Consider the following 20,176-nt stretch of genomic DNA (forward strand, 5'->3'; position numbering starts at 1 on the left):
TCATTGCAGTTCTGTAGCTGAGGTTCACAACATGCGTAAGCATTCTGTAGCGACCCGAAGTCAGCCGAATTTCATCGGCCTGGAAATGATCACCTTAAAGTTTGCGATTAACTGATAGAATTTACGGGTGACAACAGAAAAGTTCAAACAACGGCAGCTCGTTTTGTATTCCCATGAAATGTCGGAAATAGTGTCACATATATGAAAAGTGAGTTGGGATGGCAATCATTAAAACAAACGCGATTTTCGTTTCGGTGAGATCTTTTCACAAAATTTCAATCATCGGCTTTCTCCTCTTCATGGTAAAGTATTTTGTTGACTCCTTCCTACGCAGGGAGAAACGACGACTGTGATAAAGTAAATCTGATCTCGCACAGCTAGATTTAGGTCCCCTTTTTCTTACATACTATCTGAAAGCCAAACAGTAGAGAAATAGTCTCAGACTAATTTCGAATTGAAGAGTAATCACGCAGATGCAGATGGTAACTGAGGATTAAGGCTTCACTTGCAACATAGTGTTTTTGGCAGTGTCGTGAATGTAGTGATCATTTTTGTGTTATTACTAGTGTAGCATATTATATTATTATTAATGTGACCACCTCCTGTGTTCGCAGACAACTTGCAATAACCTCTCACGGAAGGCAGGTGGCAGCACTAGCAGTGGAGAGTGTATAAAGCGTGTCGAGGGAATGCGGAAAACTGTACAGTCGTTAGTACAATTTTTTCGAGCTTCCAGGCGCGTCAAGCGGTTAAAATCCTACGAGCTTTCGACCGAGCTCTCCCCGATCATTGTCAAGTGGTAAGGCTGACTGCTGTATCGCCGTGGCCGCGTCGTTATACAGGGTGAGTCACCTAACATTACCGCTGGATATATTTCGTAAACCACATCAAATACTGACGAATCGATTCCACAGACCGAACGTGAGGAGAGGGGTTAGTGTAATTGGTTAATACAAACCATAAAAAATGCACGGAAGTATGTTTTTTAACACAAACCTACTTTTTTGTAAATGTTTAGTTTTTTTAGCACATCTGAACATATAAACAAATACGCAATCAGTGCCGTTTGTTGTTAAAATGTTAATTACATCCGGAGATATTGTAACCTAAAGTTGACGCTTGAGTACCACTCCTCCGCTGTTCGATGGTGTGTATCGGAGAGCACCGAAATACGTAGGGATCCAAAGGGAACGGTAATAGACAGAAGAGACTGGAACAGCACATTACGTCCACATGCTAAAACCTTTTTATTGGTCTTTTTCACTGACGCACATGTACATGACCATGAGGAGTGAGGTACACGTTCGACAGGCGTTTCATAGGACGTGGAAGACGCATAAATTGGCCAGCCCGTTTTCCTGATCTTACACCTCTGGACTTCTTTCTGTGGGGTACGTTAAAGGAGAATGTGTACCGTGATGTGCCTACAACCCCAGAGGATATGAAACAACGTATTGTGGCAGCCTGCGGCGACATTACACCAGATGTACTGCGGCGTGTACGACATTCATTACGCCAGAGATTGCAATTGTGTGCAGCAAATGATGGCAACCACATTCAACATCTATTGGCCTGACATGTCGGGACACACCTCATTCCACTCCCTAACTGAAAACGGAAACCACGTGTGTACGTGTACCTCACCCCTCGTGGTAATGTACATGTGCGTCAGTGAAAAAGACCAATAAAAAGGTGTTAGCACTTGGATGTAATGTGCTGTTCCAGTCTCTTCTGTACCTAAGGTCCATCACCGTTCCCTTTGGATCCCTACGTAATTCGGTGCTCTCCGATACACACGACCGAACAGCGGAGGAGTGGTACTCAAGCGTCAGCTTTAGGTTACAATATCTCCGGATGTAATTAACATTTTACAATGCAACAAACGGCACTGATTACGTATTTGTTTATATGTTCAGATGTGCTAACAAAACTAACGGGGTTCCAATTACAAAAAAGTAGGTTTGTGTTAAAAAACACACTTCCGTGCAATTTTTTATGGTTTGTATTAACCAGTTACACTAGCTCCTCTCCTCACGTTCGGTCTGCGGAATCGATTCGTCAGTATTTGATGTGGTTTACGAAATATATCCAGCCGTAACGTTAGGTGACTCACCCTGTATAGCCGCACTGCTGGCTGTGACGTCACTGGTGCTCTCTTGCTCGCAACATATGGTAATGCTTCATCCCGCGTCCGTCGCGCCCGTTTTAACATCGCGATAACCGGGTCCCAGGCTGTGCAGAGCTGGAAACCGCCGTCCTTGTTGATGGTGTTTTCAGAGGTTATTTCAATAGCTTCTTTTATGTCGCTATCCCAAAATCCATTCGTCTTCCTAACGACAGATGTTTCGTCGAATAGAATTCGGTGTCCATTTTCTAAGGCATATTCTGCCACGGCTGATTTTTCTGGACAGCGTAGGCGTAAGCATCTCTCGTGTTCCGTCCGGCGTTGCAAAAACATGTACAAATGTGTGTGAAATCTTATGGGACTTAACAGCTAAGGTCATCAGTCCCTAAGCTTACACACTACTTAACCTAAGGACAAACACACACACCCATGCCCGAGGGAGGACTCCAACCTCCGCCGGGACTAGCCGTACTGTCCATGAATTCAGCGCCCTACACCGCTCGGCTAATCCCGCGCGGCTCCGACGTTGCTCCACAGTGCGTACTGTTTGGCCGACATAGTAACAGCCACAATGACATGGTATCTTGTACACTCCAGATGTTCTAAGCCCTAGATCGTCCTTCACAGGCATAAGCCGCCGAATTTTTGCTGGGGGCCTGAACACCGGTGAAATGTTATATCTCTTCAGGAGCCGGCTGATCTTTCCCGACACTGTACCACAGAGAGGCAAAAACACAAGTTTCTTGCTTTCTTCTTCGGTGGTGTTCTCTTCTCTGTTGTGTTTCTTGCGTGTCACACCAGATATATCCTGTGACACCTGTCCGTGGCTGTATCCGTTTTCCCGGAAGACTTTTCGGAGGTGGCTCATTTCCAGTGGCAGACTTCCTGCGTCTGACACGGCTTTAACACGATGGACGAGGTTATTCAGAACGCCATGCTTTTGTGCGTGATGGTGGCGGCTGAGAGCGTGCATATACCGATGTGTGTGTGTGTGTGTGTGTGTGTGTGTGTGTGTGTGTGTGTGTGTGTGTGTCGGTTTCCTGTAGACACTGTGACTGAGATGCCCATTGCTTTTCCGTCGAACGAGGACGTCAAGGAAGGGCAATGCGCCATCTGTCTCAACTTCCATCGTAAACTTGATAAGGTCGTGAATGATGTTCAGATGTTCTAAAAATTCTCCTAGTTTTTCATGACCATGGGGCCATATGATAAAAGTGTCATCGACGTAACGATAAAAGCAACTAGGCCTAGCTGGAGACGTGTCCAAGGTGATATCTCCAAATTATAGGCTTCCCATAGTCACGCTGTCCAACTGGTCGAAATACTGGCAGCTATGTAGGAAGTACGACGATGTCAACGTGTGCTTAAACAGTCCCACAATTGTACTATCAAATAACTGGGAGAGGAGATCTATACAGTCTTTGACCGGAACACGTGTAAACAAGGAGACCACATCAAAACTAACCATTATATCTCCTTGACTAAGACGCAGTTGATTGATTCTCTTGATAAAGTGGTCGGTTTTCTTGATGCGATGCACACAACGACCCACATGCGGTGCAAGGCGGTTGGTTCAAATGGTTCAAATGGCTCTGAACACTATGGGACTTAACATCTGTAGTCATTAGTCCCCTAGAACTTAGAACTACTTAAACCTAAATAACCTAAGTACATCACACACATCCATGCCCGAGGCAGAATTCGAACCTGCGACCGTAGCAGTCGCGCGGATCCGGACTGAGCGCCTGAACCGCTAGACCACCGCGGCCGGCAAGGCGGCTGGCCATCTGTTTTGCCAATCTATGAGTTGGTGACCCAAAGGTGTTCACAGTGGGACGAAGAGGAAAATCCAGTTTGTGGATTTTTGGTAGTCCATAAAGCGTAGGTGGTCTCGGCGCCTGAGGGAGGAGATTCTTAATAACACCCTCTTCCAGTGTAGCCTGTTTTAGAAGCTCTGATGTCTTCCTCATTATTTTTGACGTCGGGTCCCGTGACAGTTTCCGGTATGTATCTTCTTCAAGAATCAACTGAATTTTGGCGTCGTAGTCAGCTTTATTGAGAATGACAAATGTTTTGCCCTTGTCAGCTGTCAGAACCACGATGAGAGGGTCGTTGCGGAGTGCGTGAAGACCATTGCGTTCAGCCCTAGTCAAGTTAGACCTCGATGGTCTAGATTTTGAAATGATGCGACACGTTTCGAGACGAATTTCGTCAACACTCTCACTAGGCATCTTACGGATTGCTTGTTCAACCCCCCATATAATATCACAGGTAGAGATGCTCCGAGGCGCTGGTGCGAAGATAAGACCTATCTTAAGTGCCGAAATGGCACCCGCGTCAATCTCTTTCTCCGTCATGTTGATGACAGTTCATTCTGATGATTTCCGTTCTGCATCGTGTTGTTGTTTAGATAGCCGCGTGAACTTCGGTTTCTGTTTCTCTGTGGTGTTCTTTTGCGATGACACCTGTTGTGCTGTAGTGGCCGCGTCGATCCACTCCCAATCTACGTGCTAGAGTACCTCTGTCAATTGCAGATGGATAGCCAGCAGACCGCGACCGTTTAAATCCAGCTGCCTCCTAGCGAGGTGTAACCTTCCCCGCAACAGGGCAGAGCTGGCACGACGGTTGATGTGCTGGCTCACCATGGCAAACCGTGCAATCGTGTTCTCATCTCGACAGCGTAGCAGGAAGGCTAGAGAGCTTAACAGGTTAGCCTTCTTAACAAGCAGGTTCCCTAGGCCTTTAATGCTGCGCCACATTTCCTTCCCGTAGAGGTAGGTCATGTATGAATGCATGGTTTCGCGGCCATATGAATTAACCACCTGACGCGGCTGGAAGCCTGAGAAAATATTATTAATTCATATCGCCGCGAAACCATGCATTCATGCAGTACAGTCGTTGTCGTATTGCTGAAACGTAGCGATTCATCTGACGTCCACAAGGTCATGATCATTGGTTTTCGGGCCAAGTGTGGAAGAATGTCCCAAAAGGCTAAGTTCGTAAACTGTTCGTGTACATCTGGGTTATGATATACCGTGCATGGTAAAATGGCGCTATCCAATGTAAGCGCCGAGGCAGCTGTGGTGCACCGAGGGTCATAGGTAACAAGAGTGAACGACGGCTGCAGAGATATATAAGGACGGATACACGTACTACTACTGAGCAACCGGCCATCCCGATGAAAGAAGGGGCTGCGAACATTGTCTCCGCAAATGCCGCTCAGCGAGCACTGCTCAGCAGGCGTTTGGTTCATGCTTCCACGATGATTGCTCTTTATCGGTGACAAAGGCTGGAATTTGCGCACCAGCAACACAACTCGACGTCCACTGAGAGGCGACAGATGGCCTTTGCTGCGTCGGACAGACTACAGTTGGCATTTACGGCGAGAAACGTCTGAAAGCAAACACCCGGCAATAATCGGCGGATGGGCCAAAGTCGTAGGAGGGAGTGTTATGATATGGGTGTTGTTTTTCGTGGCATTCCTTAAATCATCTCGTCATTCTGGAAGGTACAGTGGATCATCACAAGAGTGCATCTATCCTTGGGACCATGTCCGGCCCTACATGCAGTTTGTTTCTCCTCGGCAAGACGGCCAACACCAGGACAATAATGAAACGTGTCTCACAGATCGCAATGTACGTGCGTGGTTCGAAGAGTACCAGGATGATTTTACGGCACTCTCCCGCCCACCGATCACCCAGGATTTAAATTCAATCGAGAATATGTGAGATCATCTCGTTCATGCTGTTCGCTCCGTGGATCCTCAACCGAGAAACCTAGAGGAGTTGGCCACGGCATTGGAATCTGCATGGCTCTACATCCCTGTCAGTACCTTCCAGAACCTAAATGACTCTGCACGTCTCGGAGCGACTGGCAGCGCAAGAGTTGGTTCTTCAGGCTCTTGACAGATGGTCACATTAATGCGATTGGCAAGTGTATATGTAAACATTATATGCATATTTTCGTAACCAGTAAGAAAATCAAATTGAAAAAAATCTAGATCTTTAAATAACTGTCCTGAAGTCAACGCTTTGTTTCCCCGAAAAGGAAACTATTTCTTTATCTCTTTTATCTTTAACACATGTGAATTCTTACTGGTAACGATTTGAATAATTCCTTATAGAGGTAACTGAGGTTGGGTTGGGTTGTTTGGGGGAGGAGACCAGACAGCGAGGTCATTGGTCTCATCGGATTAGGGAAGGACGGGGAAGGAAGTCCGCCGTGCTTTTTCAAAGGAACCATCCCAGAATTTGCCTAGAGCAATTTAGGGAAATCACGGAAAACCTAAATCAGGATGGCCGGACGCGAGATTGAACCGTCGACCGCCCCATGGTAACTTAGGACTTAGGTAGTGAATGTAAATGTATAGAGAGGTATTTTTGTGGGTTTTGTCTGGAGTGTAGCCTTGAATATAAACGAAACGTGGAAGATAATCAGTTCAGGCAAGAAGTGGATAGAAGATTTTAGAAGATGGTGATACAGATGAATGCTAAAGATTAGACGGGTAAATGGAACCAGTAAGAAAGAGGTTCAAAAATGTTCAAATGTGTGTGAAATCTTATGCGACTTAACTGCTAAAGTCATCAGTCCCTACGTTTGCACACTACTTAAGCTAAATTACCCTAAGGACAAGCACACACACCCATGACCGAGGGAGGACTCGAACCTCCGCCGAGACCAGCCGCACAGTCCAAGACAGCAGCGCGTTAGACCGCTCGGCTAAACCCACGCGGCAAGAAAGGGGTACTGAATCCAGTTGGAGAGAAAATAAATTTACGGTACAACTTATCTAGAAGTATGTTTTGATTTATGGGTGTCAAGGAATTGTCCATTTACGAAAGAAGGGGAGCTTGGGAAGATAAATATTGTAGCGGGTTGCCAAGATCTGACTTAAGTAACCTGATTCAAATGGATATAGGTTATCCAGCTGTGAACAACATAGGATGGACTAAGATGGAGGGATGCATATCACCAGTCTATCACTGAAGACAGTGGTATAATTGGAGAATGCAACTCTTCACTATAAACTAGGAGTACCGTCACTGTTAACCTTTAGACGACGATCCAGTTTCCCCTCCGGACATCCTGATTCAATTTTCCGTGATATCCCTAAATCGCACCAGGCTCGTGTCTGGATGGTCCCTTTGAAAAGGACATGGCCTATTTCCCTCCCCGCCCTTTGGCATACCGAGCTCGTGCTCTGTATCTGATGACCGCGCTGTCGACGGGACCTTAGACTCTAGTCTTGTTTATTTTTCTGTCCACGTTGCAGATGACTGCGAGGGCGACCTATGCTCCGCTCAGTGTGAGCAGGCGTGCCCCCTGCCTGGCCCAGAGGACGCGGTGTGCTGGTCCGGACGTACCTACCCCAGCTCCTGCCACGCGCGCCGCGACGCCTGCCTTGCGGGCGTCGACGTCAGCGCCGTTACCGCCGGCGCCTGTCCTGACACCAGCAGCAGCGCAGGCCTCCAAGGTGGGTCAGCACTGCGGAAGCGCGCTCAACCAGTCAGAAGATGTAGAGTGGGAAAGGTGGCCGTAGTACAGGCAGAGAAGGGTTACACGCTGCAGTGAAGATAAAGCTACGGATGGCAGAGTGTTAGTCTTTTGTTGCGAGCAGTGACAAGACACATAGAAAACCTTAATGCAGTCCGCGATAGTGTCACGAAGTACGCATATAGTAAGTTTTCTCCAGTGTTTGGCAGATATTTTGCTATCCCAGCCCAGCAGCGCTTAACTCCGGTGATCTGACGGGAACCAGTATTGCCACCGCGGCAAGGCCGTTCTTCGGTCACAAGCATAGCCTTGTTGAGAACAATGGAACTCTCTCCGATGTCACTCCGTGTTGTGTACATTTGTTTTTTTTCTCGCTATTCCCAACGTTGTTTTCTTTTTCAGTCATATAAACTGCGGCAGTATAAATGTGGTCCTAATTGTGAGCGGATATCTTTTTCTGTCCATTGCTGTTGCACTCTAAGTGACTAGTATTCCGCTATATCAGTGTTGGTGCACCTCTGAATCGCAATGCGGCAGCGCTTTTGTATGGTATGGATTTTCTAGGATTAGAGAGGCATGTGGCACCAGTTGTCTAAATTCAGGTCAAACAATTCCCATAGATTGATAGCCGGTAGTTTTTGGGTGCTCATCAGATGCCTAATGTGTGCCAAATGTGATTTATCGGGTTCAGATCAGACTAGATTTAAAAGTCTATGGCATGTGCCGGGCAGTGCACACTTTACTTATTCTTTCTTTATTTATTACTAAGTGCTTCTCATAGCGATGCTCCTAAAGGCATGTAAGGAATTGTTAGGCCATCTTATGTTGATATTTATCTTTATTTATTTACTGTAAACTTTTTCGCTTCCGTAGGGGCTTTCAAGCTGACGTGGATGCATTTAAGTGTTGCGTAGCCGCCCGGTAGAAATAAAGTTGCCAACACTACCATTTGCTATTTTCAAAGACGTAGCCAAGATCACCCGCTCCAGCGCTTTCTTTGTCATACGTTTTTCAACACCGTAGACAATTTACAGTAAGACAACAGATTATACATGATTTGTTTTTTCAGCTTATTTTCACACTTCTTCATTTCTATAGCGTGCAACCTCCCTGGGTGGTTGCACGGTTTGCTCCACTCCCGCTCCCCCCCTCCGTTCAACCCCCTCAGCCACGCCCACGCCCACCCCCATCCCTCATCCGTCAGCCCGCCCCCAGAACCAGCCCTGAGAACCTCACGGAACACGAAAGAATCATGCGAATAGCAGACAGTCTTCTCAGTTTTCAAGATCTCGTTGCCTATCTGCCCTTCGTCAGGGTTGCTTAAGTCAGAGAATTTCTCCATTACCGACCCATATCGATGCTAGAATGATTCCGCATTCGTTTCTGCTTCGCATATATGCTTTCAATCTTGTTGTGCGCAATGTTCATAGTTTTTTGGCTCATCAGTTTATTTTTACGGCAGTAACTTTCCATGTAAAATTCAACTGTGTGTTAAATGACCAACTCTTAGATGTTACCGACACTTTTTATCAGCGATTTTTCCCCAAGTTTCTGTCCTCAGCTACTCAGCCTAACTATACGCTGGCCGCACTCTACAAATTCATACAAGAGCACATCATAATCAACGCAATTCAGTTCCCAAGCAAACATCGACGTCTATGAGAAATTTCTTCCTAAGTAGACTTTAATTCCGATGAACTGTACAGTCGTGCTCAAAAGTATCCGAACGACCTGAATTGCATTTCGACTGATTCGCATGCAAACCCACATAACGCAGCTGTCTAGCAGGTCCTCTAATCGCAGCTTGGTACAGTCGTTTGACTATTGAAAATGGTTCCACCAAGTTACCACTAGAAAACACTACTCTGTATCGCAATACCTCAAGAAGTAAACTAATACTACGATACAACAAATATCAGGGAACACCTTATCACAGGTCAGACTGTCCTTAAGGCTTGTAAGCTCACATTTATTACAATAAATGACATACCTGAAATGTTACCACTGTCATTATTACGTCAGATAGGTATTGCACTTAGTAAGTTCGACATTAAAAATTTAAGTTATTCACGAGCAGCTAGTTGAGAATATGTATGAACTTCAAATGACACGACGAGCCGTCTCGTTCTGCAAATGGATTCAAACTCAGGTCAAGCAGACTAAACAAAGATTTCATGACTGACGGAAACTAACAGTCATTCCTGATTAGGCATACAGAGAGTGATATATCTCGAATTTAGACAGTATCAGTTAGCAAATACCAACTTTAAATTACATAAAGCAAACATTTTTAACGGACGCGAATTCCTACTCGGCACCTATTTTCCCTGTTAACGAACTACGAGTGATGTTAAATATTGCTTCTTAACAAGTAACTTATTTGAAATGCCGTGAGGTAAAGCTTTGCGTTGGACAGGGATTCGAACTCAGAACCTAATAAGATAGATATCGAAGCACAATGAACTGTGTCATATCGGATTTTCTCGGCAGTATCTAGATGTTTTAACTGAAATGACGAGACGAAACATTAATTTTTTCCTTCCGTGGACTCCAACCTGGCACCTATCGCTGTTATATTCCATAGAAAACGAACGTTAAATATGGGTCTGTTGCACCAGCAGCGACATGTGAGCGTGTCTGAACCAGAAATAATATGACGGACAGTTCAGTGCTGACTGGGAATAGAGTTCCACGCATATCGTTGTTGACTGCACACAAAGAGGCGATTTTTTCTCCACCAGCAGCTCGGAATAACATCTTGAACTTACAGTGATCTCGCAAATAGTTCTGTGTCTCACTGGGAGTCATAAACGTCAAATATCGTTAGCGTTGACAACGAATGAAAATACATTAAAAATCGAAATTATTATCCACCAGCATGCTAGAGCTTGATAATACATAATGAAATCTTTAGTGCCGGGCTAGGATTCGAACCCATTCCGGCGCAATATGTGGAGATGTTGAGGAATCTGGAGTAATGAACAAACAACAAACTGTAGCCGAGCTGTATTGTCACGAAGGGATCAAATTCCGCGTTAAGGTCGGTCTGAGTTGCAATCCCAGTTCAGAACCAATTTTATCGACATACAGAAGCTCAGATAAAAGATGGAATAAGTGTCCTGTGAGCCTACATAGCGTTTGTTTCGTCACTAGAAATAAATAACTAGTATAAGAAAGGTTACTGGTGATAGAGTCTCTACATGTCGCCACTCCAGACTTTATTGAGGCTCAAACTATCGTCTACTTGGTAGAGAATGAATATCATTTTTAATGTGAATTTCAGACCACAATGCCACTATATCGTCTTCACTTGGTGTAGCCAGAAGAGAATTCTGCTCTCTGCCAAAACTATCCATCTAATGAAACTTCTAACATAATTTCCTTCACTTCTCAACCCAAAATAGTCATATGTGGAAAAAGGGACAACTTCTGCGACATTTTGTTCATCTCAGCTTTAATAGACAGCCAGACAGTAGATGCATCTCAAAACTTTTGTATTATGTATGGGTAGAGCGCATCGTGCCAAAATGCGTCGGAAAAGTATTTTCTACTTTAGCTGTCGTCTGGTAATGACATTTTATTCTTCTTCAAACCTTGTTTGACAGCTTTAACTCAGAACAAATTTTCTACATGCTTGTAATCAATAAACTGCATGTGCATTTTCAAACTGTTATAGATGACATCAGAGAATTCGCATATATCGTTGATGATTAATTTCTCTCTCATTTTTACTATTGTTTCAACAACATTAAAGGAAACGTTACGAAAATTGTGAACTGTATTATAAAATATGAAATAAAACTACCTACAATAACCCTATGACGAAAGTCTGTTTTAATAAAACAGTACCTGTACACAAGCGTGCCTCTATCGTCACAAATTGGTAAAATACTATTCACTTAGATTTTGAATGGCTCTGTGTTTAATTGGTATGCTGTGTCATACTGAAGAGGTATGCAAATGTGGCATTTCATAAATAAAGTTATGTATTCCTAGAAACCCAAAATTTGCTTGTCAGCAGCGGAAAGAGGGGTTACCTGTTGTGCAGCATTGTAAGTTTTTCACCATTGCACTATGAGCCGAAAGTATTTTGTTGCGATTTCCTTCTCGATGTTTGATCTGACTGCTTTTAGCTCTCTCACAGAAGGGATAAAATCGCTTCACTCAGTGAGACTGGAACTGCGAACCATATCAGACGCCTTTTCACAGGTCACCACGTTACCACAGAGCTGGCGAAGAAGTATGTGTCTTAGCTTCCTCTTACGAGAACAATAGTGGCTAGAACTCGTAAACCGCTATTTGAAGGACGAGATTAGTTGCGATTTACACGTGCAACGACTTTCCTGGGCTGAAAACCGTAAATTTACAATCTGTTGTTACACCTCAAGCGATAATAACTCAGATTATTAAACGGAAAAGACAGGTAAAATCAAGTGATCTTTGAGGCTTAATTCCGTGCACACCAGGTAGTAACTCGTCGATCACAGAGTTGCCAGACATCCATTGCCTTGTTGCCAAATCTCAGTTACAATACCAGCAGGAAGAAGACGAACCGATGTGATCTTACAGCGGGCTGGGAAGTGACCATAGCTGGTGTGTCCAAGTCGCCGCTGCTACGTCCTGTAATACGTAATGCGTCTGATTCGCATTTCTGTAACTAGGTTTAGGGACTGGAGCGTAGTTAGTAATAATACTCAGAACTGACTGCAAACTAAGCAACCTAAATCAGTAACTCTTATAGTTGTTTTTATATTTCTTTTGTAAGTGTACTCAAAGCTAAGAAATTCATTCACAGACGTTTAGGTGCCTCGCCGATAGTCGAGCGCAACAAACAAATAAAAAAAAATGTGTATGTGTGTGTGTGTGTGTGTGTGTGTGTGTGTGTGTGTGTGTGTGACAGAGACAGAGAGAGAGAGAGAGAGAGAGAGAGAGACAGACAGACAGACAGAGAGAGAAAAATCAAAAAAAATAAGAAAGAGAGAGTAAAAAATTGTAAAGAAATTGAATCAATGAACGTAAAGAAATCTTCCATTAAAATGACATGTTCCACATCATTACAAAATATCGTATTCATGATCTATGAAACCATAATTAATCTAATGTAATCTAATCTAATCATATCATATTGATGACTAGCCATGAAGAGTCATGAATTACCGCAGATTTTGCCAATACCAGTAACCAAATCCAAACTTGAAAATAAAAGACGACAGTTTTTGCAATAAACCAGGACTTCTATCAAGCCCCTTTCGGTCCTGTTAACTAACCACGAAAGATGTCTGATATACCTCTATTCTGAAGTAACAAAGTGTGCATGCACTTGAAGATGAAGTGCAAGATGTGAAGTTCTGTGACGGAGATACGAACCCAACACGTAATCGGATTGTTAACCAAGTAAAATCAAATGTTACGTATCGGTTTTTCTTACCAGCTGCTAGGTGCTTGACTCTAAAATAAGGATACAAACTTTTGTGCCTAAGCAATCGAACTGCTCGTGTACCGTGCATCCACGAATATAGCTTACGTATTAGTTGCTTACTCACCAATAGTAAGATGTGTGCGTGTTAGACCAGAAATAACGACACCTATTGCGATTGTTGGCAACACATGAACAGACACTAAAAATGCACGTTAATTTTCACTAACAGGCCGGTGTGCACGTGATAAGGCTTGGAATGAAATTATGAATAATTTTGTACTGGATCAGGATTTGGACCCATATACTTACCTTTGGAGGAGACCTAGAGCAGACGGCAGTCTTGAGAAAAGGAGCAAAATGATTGAACTATACTGTTCCGAGTGATTCAGATCCTCGAAAGAGGAGATACGAATTCGAATCACATTCCAGCACTAAATTTTTCAACGTCTCTAGTTCAATCAAGTACAAGTAAAGTAAGAGTCCTGTTCCTTTAAATGGCTATCGATTCATCAAATAAAATAAAATTTTCTAATGTAAGTAAGTTTACTGTCGACTGTATTTCTGTTTACCATGACTTCCACTATGTCATTTCCCAACATAAACCGGCTCAGCCCAGTTGGTAATGAAGGAACGTGATGTTTAAGGCGGGTTCTGGATTATAACGTCTTTCTCTTGATGTTACCGAGGGTAAAGTAAATCTGTTTGTGCCTCTTAAAAGTAAATGCCTGAACCCATCCATTGCACCTGTGATAGTTCGTTCCGCCAGACCACTATGGCCACATTTCCCAGCCCCAGGAGTGTGGTGTAACAGATTCTTTGGCTTCCCTCTGACAACCATGCCTCCATCCTTGCTACCCTCCCTGTTTTCCTTTCCATGTTGCTTCATAACCTGGGTTGTGAGTAACTAAATCCACTTTCCCTTCTTCCCTTTCTTTCCCCTCTCTCCTCCCTGATGAAGGAACATTTATTCCGAAAGCTAGGAACTTAAATTTTCGGTTGTTTTTTGTGTTTCTATCGGCTGTACTGAACTGAGGTAAGTACTGGCCAGCCCCTATACCTCTTTGTCAGTATTTAAAACAATTATGCTGCTTTATAGCTTATATGATCTTATGTCTGTGCTATGACATCTGTTGCAAGAAGGACAATCATTGGACAGCTGGCATGATCTTGCTTGCCAGTTCTGAGAATTGCGACTAGTAAAATAAACATTTGGGCTTACTGTCAAAATACCATGATCTGCAGTTGATTCTGCATTGTGTGTGAGCTCTGTTAAAAAAATTCCGGAACGTTCGTAATTTCGCGCAATGGTGCGTTTAGGCGAAATATGGTTGGTATCCATGCATACGTCTGTTTAATGTGTAAGCGCCGAAAGTTTCACTTTTGTATGTCTGTTTGTTACTATTCAGTGCTGCATTGAGTAGAACGTTGTGTCCCACAGTTTGCGAATTTCGAGATGGCGGAGTTAGAGGAGCAACGCGTCTGCACTAAATTTTTGGTTAAACTCAAGAAAACTTTTACAGAGACACAACAAATGATGCAAGAAGCCTGCGGTGATGAGAGCTGAAGCCTTACTCGGTGTTACGAATTGTACACACAATTTAAAACTGGCCGTATGGAAGTTAACGATTACCCTCGTTCAGGACGCCCTTCGCCGTCTACCGACGATGCTCGTGTCAGGAACCTCAACGGAATTATGCATGTCAAGACTGACAGTCCGAGACTTTGCAGAAGAATGTAACATGTCTTGGAATGCTGACACAACGATTTGGAATGCAATGCCAAGTTCGTCGCAAGGCTCATGAGTCAAGACTAAAAAAGACCTTCGCCTCGCAATCTGTGAAGAACCTTTGGATCGCACAAATGAGAACGCGATGTTCCTTATGAGAATCATAACTGGTAATGAGACGTGGGTCTACGGTTATGGTTTTGAGGCCCAGGTTCGTCAGGTCAGGTCAAATGCCAAAGCCATGCTTTCTTTGACTTTGAAGGGTTAATTCATTATGGATTCGTGGCACAGAAACAAACTATTAATCGAAGGTACTATCGGGACGTTTTGAGACGCCTACGAGAAAATCTGAGAAGGGAACGGCCTGAAACGTGGGTAGACAATTCATGGCTCTTGCTTCACGATAACGCACGCGCACTTTCATCCCTGCTGGTGCGTGACTATCGCACAAAAATCCAAATTCGCAGACTGCAAGTCTAGCAATCCAGCAAGAAGCCTACCAAGACTGCATACAGAAGTGGAAACGGCGTTAGGAGCGGTGTATCAATTGTGGAGGAGAGTGTTTCGAAGGAGGCCATGCACTAGAAGTAAAAGGTAAGACCAGAAAAATTGGGGATAAAGTTCCGAAAGTTTTTAACAGACCTCGTACAAGTAGGTATCTGAGATTTCCTGATCAATCAGCAATTTCATTTCTTCGAAGTACCGCATGTTGGTTTCATATACATCCCCCCCCCCCCCCCCCCCATTTTTCAATCGTTTGCCATTTATTTGTTTCAGTTCCCTGCGAAAATTCGTTCGGTTTCCACAGGAACTGTCCTGTATTTCGCAATTCCAAAATACTGTACGAGATGCAAGAGGTGTGTCAGAAAATAAATGACTGACAACACTGTGAGCGATCTGACAACGCTGTGTTGTTCTCCTTACATATATCAGTGTGTTCATCCCTTCCAGATGTCTGGTCTGAGTTTCAGCTCTGTCTAACTAAGGTGCAGAGGAATTTAGTGCAAATGTTGTCCAATAAAGTTTTATGTTAAGCTTGGGGAATCCGTGAGTGTGACCTCTGAAAGGTTGAAACAACGCTATGGGTAATATTCCTTATCAAGGACACAAGTTTTCGCTGTCACAAATTATATTTGGAAGAGAGAGAACACGTTGAAGATCAACCTCGCTCAGGCAGACCAACTTCAAAACTCCTGTGAGATCACACAGACGTTTAACATTAAAGATGATGGGTGACATGTTGAAATTAAACAGTTTAATCATAATAGAAGCTTTGACCGAAGATTTGCACATGCAAAAGTTTTATGCCAGAGTGGTGCTGAAAGGCGTCACAACAGAGCAGAAGGACAATAGAAAAAACGAATGCGTTGGACCTTCTTGAGAGGACTGCCAGTGATCACGAATGGTTCAGTCGCGTGATTATAGGTGATGAATCCTGGATTTTCTAATATGATCCGGAGTCCGGAGACAAACGGGAAAACTGAGGAATGACACAATGATACATCTAGACGACTCAGCAGATCAGCCATCAAAACAAGGCTGATATGTTTATTTACAATAGGGTTATCGTGCATAAAGAAGTTTTCTCCACAACAAAGTGTCAACCAAGTGTTTTACAAAGATGTCCTTAAAAGGCTTAGGAAAAGGGTGAATCGAGTGAGACCAGACATTGCAGCGAAGAGGATGCTGCATCATGATAACGCCCTATGTCAACAGCTATTACCATCACGGAGGTTTTTACCTTAAAAGGCATTACAGTCCCCCTTAATCACCTGATCTGAGTCCTTGTGACTTTTTTCTTACACCGAAATTTAAAAACGTTTTACGGGGGGTAGGACGTCAAACGAACCGACTTGAAGCAGGGGAGGCGCCACAGGACATTTTAGCTTCCACTGTCTATATTTTTACAAATAAATTCATAAGATTTTGTCAGCGTGACTAGAAAGGATTCAGGATTAACACTCATAGTAGTGGCAGCTCAGAAAATAACAAAATAAATCCTTTTTACTTGTGAAATTTCATGATATTTTTACTTACTATTGGCTGCATTTGTTGCTATAGGTACGCTTTTCTTCATAAGTAAGAGAGATTGTTCTATAAATTTTGCGCAGCATGCGAACTATACTAACAGGTGTATGAAACTCTAGAATTTTCCAAATCTATTAAAAACTGTGGTAAAAATTGGGATAATTAATTATAAAATTTGAGTTTTTACTAAACATGAAGTTTAAAATGTAACAGCTCATTCATTTTTCATAAATTAAATAAATTCTAGTTTCAAACACGTGTAAGTATGGTTTGCATTCTGTGCAAAAGTCATCGAAGAATCTCTATTCTTTGTGAAGAAAAGTGTAGTTATAGCAACAAAAATGGTTCAAAGGGCTCTAAGCATTATGGGACTTAACACCTGAGGTCATCAGCCCCCTAGACTTAGAACTAATTAAACCTAACTAACCTAAGGACATCACACACATCCATGCCCGAAGCAGGATTCGAACCTGCGACCGCAGCAACAGAGCCGTTCCGGACTGAAGCGCCTAGAACCGCTCGACCACAAACTTTGAATTCAGAACCGTACGTCGGTAAGCAACAAGAGGGACCATGTAATGCCAGTAATTCAGCTGAAGATATTGTCCTTCGAATGGTCAAACTATTTCAAACGTTAGAAATATGAAATGTATTATATTTAGATTTAATAAAAAATCATAAAACCAGTCACAAAGACCGTTAAAAGTGTACAAATAGACCGGTTGCTTTGTGGATGACACCAGTCATCCGCGCGAGTGACGATGTCACGAATATTCGCGCGAGTAACGGAGGGTTAAGTAGTGTGTAAGCCTAGGGACCGATGCCATCAGTAGTTTGACCCTGTAGTTCTTACCATAAATTTTCCTTCCTGGTCTTGCTGACAAAGTTTTATGAGTTTATTTGTAAAAGTATGGACAGTGGAAATTCAAAAAATGTTCAAATGTGTGTGAAATCTTATGGGACTAATATCATCAGTCCCTAAGCTTACACACCACCTAACTTAAATTATCCTAAGGACAAACACAAACACCCATGGCCGAGGGAGGACTCGAACCTCCGCCGGGACTAGCCCACAGTCCACGACGCAGCGTCCCAGACCGCTCGGCTAATCCCGCGCGGCGGACAGTGGAAATTAAAATGTTCTATGGTGCCTCTCCTGCTCCAAATCGGTCCGTTTGACGTCCTCCCCACCCCCTTAAAAGGACGTCATTTTGTGATTCTGGAGATTATTCAAAAGAATGTGACCAACATGTTAAAGGCCCGACCAGTTGAAGCCTTACAGCGCTGCTCCCAAGACTGGGAACGACGAGTCCAAGAGTGTACAGCTGCCGAAATAAACTTCTTTGAAGGGTATAAAAAAATAAGCCGGCCCTTTGTGGCCGAGCGGTTGTAGGCGCTTCTGTCCGGAACCGTGCTGACGCTACGGTCGCAGGTTCGAATCCTGCCTCGGGCATGGATGTGTGTGATGTCCTTAGGTTAGATTAAATTAGTTCTAAGTCTAGGGGACTGATGACCTTAGAAGTTAAGTCCCATAGTGCTCAAAGCCATTTGAACCAAGTGTTCAGTATGAGATCCTGTTTAGAGTAAGCGCCGGGCAAGTGGCGGATGTGCTAGTGTGAATGTGTGGTGCAGCTACGACCGGGGGCACGGTGTCGCCTTCGGAGGAGGGCGAGTGGCCGTACCCGGAGGCGACGTGCGAGGAGACGACGTGCGAGCTGGGCGCGACGTGCGAGCAGCCTGTGGGCGGCGGGCCCGCGGCGTGCGCCTGCCGCTTCGACTGCGCCGCGGCGCCGCGCGACGGCCCGCTCTGCGCCTCCGACCTGCGCGTCTACCCCTCGACGTGCGCGCTGCGCGCCGAGGCGTGCCAGGCGCGCCGCGAGCTGCGCCTGCGGCCCATGGAACTCTGCCAAGGTGTGTGTCTGCGGTCCGCGTCCCCCGCCCGCACCCGCCACCACACGGCCCTAAGCCACTTGACGAACGCTACAGCGTCTCATTATCTTGACCACTACCAGGGTCCGGGGTGAGATGAAACTGGCTAGGATATCCGCTACTGTTTGAGATCTACATCTACATCTACATGACTACTCTGCAATTCACATTTAAGTGCTTGGCAGAGGGTTCATCGGACCACAATCATACTATCTCTCTACTATTCCACTCCCGAACAGCGAGCGGGAAAAACGAACACCTAAACCTTTCTGTTCGAGCTCTCATTTCTCTTATTTTATTTTGATGATCATTCCTACCTATGTAGGTTGGGCTCAACAAAATATTTTCGCATTCGGAAGAGAAAGTTGGTGACTGAAATTTCGTAAAGAGGTCTCGCCGCGACGAAAAACGTCTATGCTGTAGTGACTTCCATCCCAACTCGTGTATCATATCTGCCACACTCTCTCCCCTATAACGCGATAATACAAAACGAGCTGCCCTTTTTTGCACCCTTTCGATGTCCTCCGTCCATCCCACCTGGTAAGGATCCCACACCGCGCAGCAATATTCTAACAGAGGACGAACGAGTGTAGTGTAAGCTGTCTCTTTAGTGGACTTGTTGCATCTTCTAAGTGTCCTGCCAATGAAACGCAACCTTTGGCTCGCCTTCCCGACAATATTATCTATGTGATCCTTCCAACTGAAGTTGTTCGTAATTTTAACACCCAGGTACTTAGTTGAATTGACAGCCTTGAGAATTGTACTATTTATCGAGTAATCGAATTCCAACGAATTTCTTTTGGAACTCATGTGGATCATCTCACACTTTTCGTTATTTAGCGTCAACTGCCACCTCACACACCATACAGCAATCTTTTCTAAATCGCTTTGCAGCTGATACTGGTCTTCGGATGACCTTACTAGATGGTAAATTACAGCATCATCTGCGAACAGTCTAAGAGAACTGCTCAGATTGTCACCCAGGTCATTTATATAGATCAGGAACAATTGATTAGAAGTCGCTTGTGAGGAACGGTGTCAAAAGCTTTCCGGAAATCTAGAAATACGGAATCAACTTGAGATCCCCTGTCGATAGCGGCCATTACTTCGTGCGAATAAAGAGCTACCTGCGTTGCACAAGAGCGATGTTTTCCGAAGCCTATTTTTTTCTTCTTTCTGTCTTTTGCTACTGCCTTTATCCCGCATTGCGTCCGGGGTCGCCAGGGTGAACTCCCAAATCCTACAATTGTGTTAATCACTTCTTAAGTGAAAAGTTGACTGATACTAAAGATAAAGCTCTATTTTCTCCACTGAAATCCTATTCAGCACCAGTACCATAGACCGACATCGTAGTTCCAGATTTCCAGACGGCTTAGCACAGCAAATATATGCACCAAAATTACATTTTTTGGAGGAAGCCCTAATGTGATATGGCACTGGGAAGGGGGGGGGGGGG

At 44.2% G+C, this 20,176-nt stretch overlaps 1 protein-coding gene across 6 annotated transcripts in view; it reads left to right on the top strand.

The window, feature by feature from the left end:
- LOC126334777 (agrin-like) overlaps positions 1-20,176 on the top strand; it is an 884,963-nt gene that overhangs the window by 760,073 nt on the left and 104,714 nt on the right. For all 6 annotated transcript variants that reach the window (XM_049997373.1, XM_049997372.1, XM_049997377.1 and 3 more), the window contains 2 exons: positions 7,398-7,598; positions 18,424-18,702. In XM_049997373.1, coding sequence (XP_049853330.1) covers positions 7,398-7,598; positions 18,424-18,702 — 480 coding nt within the window. The remainder of the gene's footprint in view (positions 1-7,397; positions 7,599-18,423; positions 18,703-20,176) is intronic.

The sequence above is a fragment of the Schistocerca gregaria genome, chromosome 2, assembly GCF_023897955.1.
Source record: "Schistocerca gregaria isolate iqSchGreg1 chromosome 2, iqSchGreg1.2, whole genome shotgun sequence".
Classification (NCBI taxonomy): domain Eukaryota; kingdom Metazoa; phylum Arthropoda; class Insecta; order Orthoptera; family Acrididae; genus Schistocerca; species Schistocerca gregaria.